The 10843-nt window shown below is 56.8% G+C and overlaps 2 protein-coding genes across 2 annotated transcripts; one reads left to right on the top strand and one right to left on the bottom strand.

The window, feature by feature from the left end:
* Window positions 1–2034: 2034 nt before the first annotated feature.
* VDBG_02252 (predicted protein) lies at window positions 2035–3043 on the bottom strand (the record flags this gene model as incomplete). The annotated part of the gene is made up of 3 exons (XM_003008018.1): window positions 2035–2381; window positions 2492–2786; window positions 2873–3043. 3 exons carry the CDS (start codon window positions 3041–3043, stop codon window positions 2035–2037), a joined length of 813 nt encoding a protein of 270 aa, XP_003008064.1.
* Window positions 3044–3483: 440 nt separating this feature from the next.
* On the top strand, window positions 3484–5047 carry VDBG_02251 (beta-1,3-glucan-binding protein; the record flags this gene model as incomplete). The annotated part of the gene is made up of 3 exons (XM_003008017.1): window positions 3484–4049; window positions 4110–4452; window positions 4526–5047. The coding sequence occupies 3 exons, from the start codon at window positions 3484–3486 to the stop codon at window positions 5045–5047; spliced, it is 1431 nt and encodes a 476-aa protein (XP_003008063.1).
* Window positions 5048–10843: the final 5796 nt, after the last annotated feature.

The following is a 10843-nucleotide window of genomic DNA, read 5'->3' as shown; positions in this document are numbered from 1 at the left end:
TTCTTTTGTGATTATCAAGGTTCCTGACCGACCAGGATCGAGTGTGCCTAGCCTCCCGTGTCAATAGTTTGAGGAGGAGACGGGATGAGACTGAGTTGCATGATACAGTAGACAACCAGGAAGTGTTTGCCCTGGCTCAATGACTGTTCCGCCACCGGCACCAGGGGCGGCCGCCTGAGATACGACGGCACCTTCGTCGTCGAAAAGCAGTGCCCTCCCCCCACGTAACAACTGGTGGCGTTCAGGGTCTTCGGGATGTTGGTCCCTATCTGGATCAGAACGGGCCGTGGCTGTTGTGCTCAGCTGAAAAGCAGCCCTATCAACCCGTGCAGTGCGCCTGCGACAAACGCAGCACGAAGCAATATTAATCATGCTGCAGAAGCGTTCCATGCTGCCCTCGGTCCAGGAGATGCGAGTGTGGCCCCAGAGAAGCATAACACTGTAGGCTGCATTGGTCTGGCCTCCAATAGGCATGCAGAGATACGGTGCCACCTGCGGTTCACATCCTGCTTGCTACCATGTCGCCAGAGTCCAGATGCCCGACGCAGTGAACGGTGAGATACGGTCAGCCAGTAGGAGATTTGAGCCGCCCACCCTCACAGACGACCTCTCAACGAAATATCGCAACCACAACCCACCGACGACATATGCGCAAGACAGGCGAAGATGGCCAAAAGGAGGCATCTGGCGCCAATCAGCGTTCGATAGATTGTGCAGGTAAGAATGCATGGCTGACAGGAGGCTGTGCTGCATTGTTCGGCGTGTTGTTGTGCTCGCGTCGCCGTGATATCATTATGCTTGCTATCTGGAGAGGCGCAACCGATGTCACGCAACACTGATCACACCATGATCGATTCAACTGATGCGGGCAGCGCCATTGACGCCAGCTCCAGCTTCAGCTTCAGGCACAAAGTCGATTTGGTTCGCTGAATCCAGGCCGTAAAGCTGCGATCTACACGACGCCGGTGCACATCTCGCAATACTCATCATACGTGCCTGTGCTCGGTAAATACGGCCAGAGAAGCCATTCGTTCGGCGAAGTGGTGCCCTCAGCCGTGTGTTGCCGTCCGAGGACCAGAGCTCGCAGAGACAAGTACAATGGCAGTAGCTACTCCTTCAGCCGCATCTAGAACAATGTTGCCTGGGTACGAACATGTCGATCTGCCGGGCTCGTTGTTGGCCAGTCGTTATCAATGCTGGGATATTCTCAACACCGTGGCGCGAGTGGACCCTGTCATGGCCGCTTCGGCAGAGATGATCGACCGGAAGGTCCGCGAGCTGGTGCGGCAGGAAGGGCACTAGCAGGCAGGTAGCGATGAGGCCAACGAGGCGGGCCAAGGTGAGCTCGCACAAGATGGCTGGTGGTTCGGCTGGAGGTGTAGCGCCGCCTCGCCTCTGGGAAAGCTGCGGGCAAAGGACAGAGGGCAAAGGGCACAGGGCCTACGGGTGACAGGACACGGGACAGTCATTCAGCTGCCGCGCCCCAACGGCCAGATTGAGCGCTTGGCAAAGACGCCCACAAGCGATGCGACAAGAAGAAAGAAGCATGTGAGCTCGTTTTGGGTGTCGAACGAAGACCGGAAAGAGAACGTGGCTCGACGACCAAACGATGGAGTCAGTTGGTTCATGTTTCGTCAAAGACGACAAGGAACGGCTTGGACGCCATCACCACGTGAAGCTTCGACGGGGGAAATTGCGGTGGGCAGTGCCTTCCTGCTTGGCTCGCATTACCCATAAGGGTTAGCGTAACGTCGACAAGCACCAAGACGAGAATCTAGTCCCGATCGGGGCCGTCCAGGGTCAGACGTCGCTAGACCAGGGGCATCCAATCTTCCATGCAGGAACATGGGGAAGGTCGAAAGAGACGGCTGCCACCGGTGTGCCGAGCTAAGGTTGCCCAGTCCTTGCTGCTTTTGCCGCCGCTTTTCCGTGTAAGGTTTCGCTTGCTCTGAAGCCTTGAAAGGGGTCGTTGAACGTGCCTTCCTGCTCTGCGTCGCGCGCACTGGTGCTACGCCGAACGGAGTGGGCCGTTCATTACGGATGCTCGGACAGACCGTCTCTTGGCCCTGATCCTCTCCGAGCTGTCCGTTGTCTTGGTCGTGTACTGTACCCAGCAGTCTGGATCTCTTGGGTTTCCGGTGCCACCAGAGGAGGTGGTGGGCTCCCATCACTGATCCGCGCTGAACAAGTCTTTTCCCGACAAAAGTCCATCGAGATCCCATACGGACGTGTCAGGGATAGGGTTCTCCATTGTGCCTTACTCAAGGCACCTAGGTGCCCCCAAGCAAGGCCCACGCCGTCGAGCATCGACATGGGAACGGCGCTGGGCCGACCACCGTCAGGCTCAGCGTAAGCGATACGCGGGAGGCGGAATTGGTTATCTATTGTTTCCAATTCATCGCCACTTGCAGGCCGCGGCCCAGAAGGTCAACCCGCATCGATATCGCCTTGGCGTGGCTCACTATCACGGCCGGAAGCAACCAAGCTGAACTGCATTGCTTCTCGCCTCGTCCTGGCCTGCCACCGCTGACAAGGAGAGCAGGCAGACGGCGGGAAGTGCACATGACAGTGTCTGTGTGGCAGTACTGGCATGACTGGCATGATACGTGGGATACGTCAGGGCGTCGCGCCACCAGAGTAACCGGCGAACTGGCGCTAGCCTTCAGCACAGAGGGTTCCAAGGCCGCCAGGGCTCCAGGGGGTGGAAGCCCCTCATCCGCCCCAGAAGGCGGCTTGACGGAAGGCTTGGCAAGGATATTGTACGGGCTCCACAGGGCCCCCTCCCTCTGTACGTACATGTACAGTAGGTAGCGTCTAGCGTTTAGCGTCCTGTCTTTCACAGGTGCGCGCCTCCCACGTCGGTTGCTCCTACTCCGATCTGGCTCTCGTCTGTGTCTCTGTCTGGTTCGGCTGAGGTGGCTCCCGCTCGGCCATCTTGAACACCACCACCACCACCACCACCTTGACCTCTGGCGAACAACCTGCCACCCCCGGCTCGCCTGTCGCACCTTGCATCTTGCGTCCCCCTCGACTGCAGAGCCATCATTCTTTGCTTGCTGAGCCGTCACAGCCGTCCCTCTTTCAGCCCTCCAGCCCTCCCACACGTTTCGGACGGTACACATTGGACCACCCAGATCCAGCACTCTTCCTACAGAGTACCTACCTACCTAGCTAGAGCAGCATCCTCAGCTCGGCCAACCCGCGCCCCGAAGCAGCCACTGGCGAGATATCCATTCGTTTATCCCACCTCTTCTGCCCGCTGTTCTTGCTCAATTCCTCTCTCGCCTTCTTTATACAGTAATACCTAATCCAATCCTTCGAGGTCGACAACCTACCAAATCTTCCTCTCGCCGTGGTGCTGTCGGATCTTTTTTTGCGACAGTCGCAGCACGTGCACTCGTCGACCTTCGTCGTCGACCCTCGTCGTCACGACCCCTCCTTCTCTCCTTCCGACCCTGACGATCTCTCCTCCACCCAAACACAATGGATCGTGAAGGCGACTACGCCCGCGAGGGGCAAGCCTACTACGGCCGCTCCGTGACCGGTGGTCCCGCTCCCTCAGCGGCGACCACTGCTGCCACCACGCCTCAATACCGCCCTGGCACCCCCAACACAGACAACGCCGGCCGCAACCCCTTTGGCGATGGCCTCGAGTCGCAGGCGTCTGTTCGCTCCGCCATTCCCACCGGTGCCAGCACGAATCCCTTTGCGAGTCCCAACAACTCTCGGCCCCCGTCAAGCTACGGCTCATCCAGTGCCCGCGCCACGGGCATGTTCGATGAGCGCTCGCAGCGTTACTTCCACTCCCGGAGAATCCGCAAGGAGGACATCGAGAAGCCATGGCTCCAGAAGACGCACCCCAAGGAGAAATGGGTCACCATCCTCCCCATCATTGGTATTCTGATCGGTCTCGGCATCTCCGGCTTCCTCATCTGGGACGGCATCAACAGCGTCATAAAGCACAAGTACTGTATCGTGCTTGACGACGACTTCGCCGGCGGCCTCAGCTCCAGTACCTGGACCAAGGAGGTCGAGGTTGGCGGCTACGGGTATGTTCACTTGACTCCATCCTCCATGCCGGTTCGCACGCGTACTAACACACACCCCAGCAATGGCCAATTCGAGTGGACCACCGGTGGTGACGAGAATGTCTTCGTCAAGGATGGTCATCTCGTCATCCGACCCGAGCTCACTGACTCGGCCCTCATTGAGAAGGACACCGAGATCAACCTGCTCGAGGATGGCACCTGCACGTCGGACAAGCCCTTCAACTGTATCACTGCCACCAACACAACTTCGGGCAACGCCACCATTGTCCAGCCTGTCAAATCCGGTCGTATCCACACCAAGGGCGGCGTTCGCATCAAGTATGGCCGTGTCGAGGTCACTGCTCGTCTTCCCAAGGGCGACTGGCTGTGGCCCGCCATCTGGATGATGCCTCGAGCGCGACACGTACGGACCCTGGCCCGCGTCCGGCGAGATTGATATCCTCGAATCCCGCGGCAACGATTGGAAATACGACCAGGGCGGCAACGACATTGCCTCATCAGCGCTGCACTGGGGGCCCGATCCGGCCAACGACGCCTGGTGGCGCACCAACAACAAGCGTCAGGCCCTCAAGACGACCTACGCGGATGGCTTCAACACGTTTGGCCTCGAGTGGTCCCAGAAGTACCTCTTCACCTACGTCAACAGCCGTCTGCTGCAAGTCATGTACACCAACTTTGACAAGCCCATGTGGAAGCGCGGCAACTTCCCCGAGGCCAATGCCAACGGCACCCGTCTCAATGACATTTGGTCCGAGACGGGACGCTCCAACACACCCTTTGACCAGTACTTCTACCTCATCATCAACCTTGCAGTTGGTGGTAGCAACGGCTGGTTCGAGGACGGCAAGTCCGAGAAGCCCTGGCTCAACGGCTCTCCCAACGCGAAGAAGGACTTCTGGGAGGCCCGTGACACTTGGCTGCCCACATGGACCAAGCCCGAGCTGGAGGTCAAGCACGTCAAGATCTGGCAGCAGTGCAACGGTGACGAGGAGCTCTGAGCCGTCTGGCGCGGAGCGCATGTGTGATGACATTGGTGACATGTTCGGAGTACGATCAGTCACATCTATCCCCCCCTTTTCGTGATACGTGGTAGCGGGGCTCGCAAACAATCTTAGACTTGGGGATCTGGTTCATTATTGGTAGATTCACGGCGGTACATGCTGTGACCTGCCTTTCCACGGCGACTGGCAGTTGCAGGCACGCGTTGGCCGATTTAGGGGCGTCTTGGACAAATTTTGTATTTCCTGTCATTTTTTTCTTCTCTCTCCCTCTCGCAAATTTGGGCTGCCTGCTTTGTCTTGGTTCCGCGTATACCCCTGGGCCTTCACGAGGAGGAAGGGACTTGGGAGCCACGGACCGTCTGGTAGGAACCAGAAGAATAAACATGCTACTGCTGTGTATGCACGTCCATGTGATGGGCGACTGGGAAAGCTGCTTGTCCGTCTCACTGATCTGTACCAGGTGAGACGTCTGGTTCCACCTTATTTGAATGACACCTCACCTATCATTCGGTTCATCACCCTGCCGTCACCACGACCGTGACACCGCCTGCCAGCTAGTCCATGGCAGGTCATGATTTCCTATGTCTGCTATCATCACACTGCCAGCCTCAGATCATCCTCGATCCAGTACATCAGACCCAGAGGTTTTTCTTCTTTCTCCGTTTGTAGATTTTCTATTCTATCGCTCGCTTCGAAGTGAAAAGAGAAAGAGCAGTCTTCAGGCAGACGTGCAGCAAGCCACCAACCTATACGCCGTCTGACTGCAGGGGACCAGCCAAGCCTACCTACCTACCTACCTACCTACCTACCTGCTTCTGCCTACCCGAACTCGCCTCTCCCAAGGTACAGTACATGGATGAAGTCAGTCTCAGCCCAGTCCAGCCCAGACCCTCCCCCCCCGTCCCCCGTCCCGCGATAAGGACAATAATGAGACCTTGCCAAGAACGCTCCGGCAGTGCTCAGCGCGCAGACCGCTCATAGCTGTGCTCTATGCCGTGCCGTGCCATGCCACTTTCTGCTCTGCTATCTAGCACCTCACATCACATCCCCATGTATGCCTTCCCGCACGGCTGGACGGGGCTGGGCTAACGGAATCGTGCCAACGCGCACGACAGGGGCATTAATCACGAAGCCGTCGTCTTGGTATTGTTGCCCGTCGCCTGAGATTGTGAGCCAGCTAGCCAGCGACTCTTGGCAGCTGGAACCGAGCGTGCTTGATGAGAAGAATCACGACAAGGGGAGATAGGTGAGGCGTGGCAGGCGGGCGGCCGGGCGGCTAGGTTCTGACAGACTATTCCCTCTCGCCGAACGGTGATACCGTATCAAGTTTCCCGTGAGGCCTCTCTCCATATCGTCCTGTCCACCTCGGGGCCGGGCCGATTGAGCAAAAGGTTGGCAGTCGCGTGCAAGATCAAGGCGAGCCAAGACAGGATCATCAAGAAAAGACCAACTCACATCCTTGGCGGTTCCGGGCCCATAGGACTGGGATGGGTACCGTCCCGCTCGGCTAGAAAGCTCCGCGTTGCAGGAAACAAGTGCGACCGTGATCGCGATGGGAGATTTGCAAGATGCATGGCCTCGCCCTGTGATGGAGATGACGATGACGTTGGTTTAGGTAAACAGTACACAGAAAAAGCGCCTAGCGGAAGAAGCGTACAAGTACATCCCGGGGGTTCTTCAAGTGGAGTACCATAGGCTCCACGAAGCTAGAGGAGTCGCGCGGGACTCCTTTACATCCCTGCTGCGAGCCGACGACGACATAGGAACGATACCGAAAAGTGGTTTGTTGACGAGCTGTTTTTTCCAGTCTCCACAGCCGCCCGGCTGAACCCGAGGCTCCGAGATCGCCAGCACCGAATCCTCCGGCCAGTGGATCTTTGCTGGTGTATCTAGCGGAGGAACGATCGCCCTGGGTCAGCTCTTGCGCTCCACAGGTCGACTGGCGTGTCTTTCTTGCCATGGCCACAGCGGTGGCGCATGGCCTTTTCCCTGAGCTGATCACATTTCACGGCCTCATGTACCAAGCGCTGGAGCGTTTGCACATGGTGTTATCGATCGCGCAAGAGGAGAAAGGGGTTGCAGTGGCACTTGATATGCCAGTTCTAAAATGGGACGACGTGCAGCAGAACTGGCGGCAAACTTAACAAGCCTTTTGTCGAGGGTTTCTCAACGAATCGTCTGGAATTGCAGGTCTGAACTGAGTTTATGCCATCGCCAGCCACCAGAAGGTGAGGATTGAAGAGAGGTGAAGGCCAGCTTTGACGTCACGGCGGTTTTACCCTGATGACTATACAGCAACCCCCACGACGGATCATGACACAGATGAGGCTCGAAGATTGGACTACACGTACCTAGCTCGAGCGGAAATTACGTCGTGAAAAATCTCAGTCTCAAGAGGGCCCGAGTGGTAGATGCCAGTACATACACCGTATCGTAGGCGGCACTGGTGCTGGCCGAAAAGCTTGTTCACGGTTCCGGGTTTGGGCTTCGTATGCTTCTCAAGAAACGCACCTGATCGAGCGCACTAGACGGGATTGCACCATGTGCTGAGGTTTTGTTCAAAGAAGCTGGAGGGTGACATGGCATTCGACGGGCGCAAGCTGGCCCGTCTTCCCGTCAGGTGTGATAAGGTGCATGCACGAGGCAGAGAAAGCTTGGCGGCGGCACTATTGGATGCGAGGTAGTATTCCGTCCCGAGGAAACAAGGCTGGAAGGCGTCGCTGGCTGTTGGATGCCAAAACAAAAACGAGAAAAAAAAGCCCAATCTGACCTTGCTAGACAGGGTTGTTAACAAAGAGCCGTGTTTGCGCGACTCCTGAGGGAACCATTACTACACCTATGGAAGATTCCCTCCACAGGACCAGCGCAGCTCTGCAAGGATGGCACGGGATTGCCGTGTACATGGGTAATGCGATCCGTCTTTTCGAAGGATATGTATACCATCATCTGAGACTTTATTTGAGGATCGGTTTGGGGGATGTCGGAAGGTTGATGAGAGAAGTGGAGTGGTTGACCATTGTTGGTGGAGAGATGTGAGTACAAAGGTGCTGATCCGGATGTCTCCGCTTTCTACCCGCCCTTGGGAATACGAACTTTTGCTGCATGGACCCAGCACGAAAATAGGACCGCCACGTTGTCACAGGTGGGCCAGGTATGCCGTTGAAGTTTCGTGATTCAGGTGTTCGGTTGGTCGAGTAATGAGGACGGTCCTCTTTTTGTGCAATCTTCGAAGAAGTGCCAAAGCATAGACCGAGCGAGCGAAACTGGGTCGCAAACGGCGACGGTGGAAACAAGGACGATGTTGGTCTCAGTGCTCCCAGCAGCCGAGATAGCCGCCGTTGAAGATCGTGTGAAACGCATTCCAGAGACATGACAAAGGAAAGGGGTTATGTTTCCCAGCCGTTGAGTTTCTTTGTTGTCTTTAACGCTTGTCAAGATCTGATGACGCCGGCCTATAGCATGCGCGGGTCGTCTTTGTTTGAAATAGCGCCCCAGGCTAGATCAGAGACACGGGGGGTGTCTTGGGTGAAGCCAATTCCATTGTCATGGTCTGCTGGTCGACCCAATGACCTGGGATGCCGTGCTTAGGGATGTTTGCTCTTCATGCGGCCAGTCAAGCACCATGGCACACCAATGCAGACACCTTGGGAGATCCAGAGTCTTGTCGGTGGATGTGAACGTGCCGCTTGATCCAGTTCACGTTGTCGCGAGTACCAGTACAGGGTGAGGACGTGCACGCGCTACGCACAGAAGGGGGTATACGACAGAGCCATGTCGGCAGATCAGCGAGCTTGTAGGCTGTTCGGAGACTTCTGCTGAGGAGGAGTAGGGCTGAGATAGGGGCGGTTCTCATCCAAATTGCACAAAGGTTCGGCTCACCGTTACGCCGCAAGGCAGAGGTGGAGATGATTCTAGATGGCCACTTGGGACGCCGTTGACTGAGAATTCAGACTACTGCTTTTGGTGGCAGGTAGGCTTTGGTAGCAGATTCGAACAATAGCGACAACCCCGCCCGCCCGGTAAGCACGGAGCGGATGGGTGGGGGCTCCCTTCTGGACGAACCCCTGTTCGCGCCGCCCGAAAGGCCATACTAGGTCGAGGGTCCTTGCCGCTTTAAGGGCCCCGCTAGGACAGGGGAGAAGGGGCGACGGGTGGCCCAGTGGTGGTCAAACGCGAGGCCACGAGGAAAGCACGCTCCGTTGCGTTCAGGTACCTGATGATCTCCTTCCCGACAGTGTTCCGTTTTTCCTGTTCATTCCCGTACGTACCTGGGCAGCCCCTCACCCGCTCTTGGCAGCTCGCGTACGTTCCGCATTCCTGTTCAAGGAAAGCGGGCACCCAGAAACCCCGCAAGCCCGCACCTCGATGCGCTTTACACTCGCACTTGCACTGCACCTGCTCTCCAAGTGTGGCCCGTATCTGCGACGGACAACCAAGTTTGGCAGATTTTCGTTGGTGACGGGAAATTGGACTCTGCACCAGCGAGGAGGCCGTTATCTCGACGGACGTCACCATGTCGTGTTTCCGCCTATTCTACCAAGGCTTGCCAATGCCTAGCCCGCCAGCAATGTCTTAGCAGGTTGTCGACTATTGAATCCTGTAGGCGGTCATCTCGGCGTGATTGCTCTGTGGTCGCAGGCGCCAGTGGAAACTTGGGGGTGACCGGGACGATGCAATGTAGAAGGAGAATATCTATTCCCGTCATTGGAACGGAGAGGCCTAAGGACAACTTGATTGACTTGACCCCGTCGAATACGGATGACGGCGGCAGCGAATAGCCTTGAGTGGTGGAGGCACAGCCTAGGTGGGCTGCCCATGATACGTCGGCGAGTCGGCTTGACGCCGCTCTCCGTCGATCGGATAGCGGCCTCGTCATGGTCTGCAATTTGACTCGACCACCATGAGTCCCAGGCTGCGCGCGAAGGATCATGATTGAGCGGCTCGGAGAACTCGGCGCAAGTTTGTCTGGCTCGTCTTTTGATGCCTGTTCTGGTCCCAGTTACAGCACTCATCCTGTTCTTGGGCATCTTGGTTGAGAGCTAGGAGCCTGGGCCTGCAGACCGGCGAAGCAATAGCTTCATGTCCTATCGCTGTCTCAGCTTGTTGTCGTTTACGTGCATGGGCTCTCGCCCGTCGTTGCATAGTCAGGTCAGGCAGCGGACGGTGCCGTTGGCCGTGGCCATGGCTGTGTCGGCGACTATGACGGTGGATGTGACAGCGACGGCAGGTCTGTTGAAGCCAGGCGGCGTTCCATCAGTATTTCGGCCAGCTGAATAGACTCGTTTGTGAGCCGTGTCTGCGCCTTTGTTGCTGTTTCCTGTCCCAGCGATAGATACTACTTACTGCTGGTGAGGACCCGATTCCAACAGCAAGGTCCAAAAATGTGTGAATGCCAAGACGACAAAGAAAGACAGACGAGGCGGGAGGATAAAGGACCCCTGGTCTTGTGGCCCCGCTACTACAGCTGTTTAGGATAAGCGCCACGGGTGGGACAAAAGGAGAGCGAACCACGGCCAAAAAAATAATCAGAATAAAATAAATTCCCAGAAAATCGAATAAAAGAGTAGATGAACAGGGATAACAAAGGAGGGGGGTGGGTGGGCACCGGCCGAACACACAAAGAGCCCGGACCGCTTCTTCAACAGTGGGCACTGCATGGCACCTCAGTCCCCATCGCTACCTACGTACCTACCCGCAGCCACCACGACGGTCACCTCACCACGACCATCCGAGCACTGTAGGTAGAGTAAAGGTAATCAGAGCGGGCTTTTGGACCTTACCTCTGGCGGCAGG

Source organism: Verticillium alfalfae, genomic scaffold (genome assembly GCF_000150825.1).
Source record: "Verticillium alfalfae VaMs.102 supercont1.2 genomic scaffold, whole genome shotgun sequence".
Lineage (NCBI taxonomy): Eukaryota > Fungi > Ascomycota > Sordariomycetes > Glomerellales > Plectosphaerellaceae > Verticillium > Verticillium alfalfae.
Note: the sequence above shows the minus strand (reverse complement) of the source record. Positions and strands in the feature narration are given on the sequence as shown.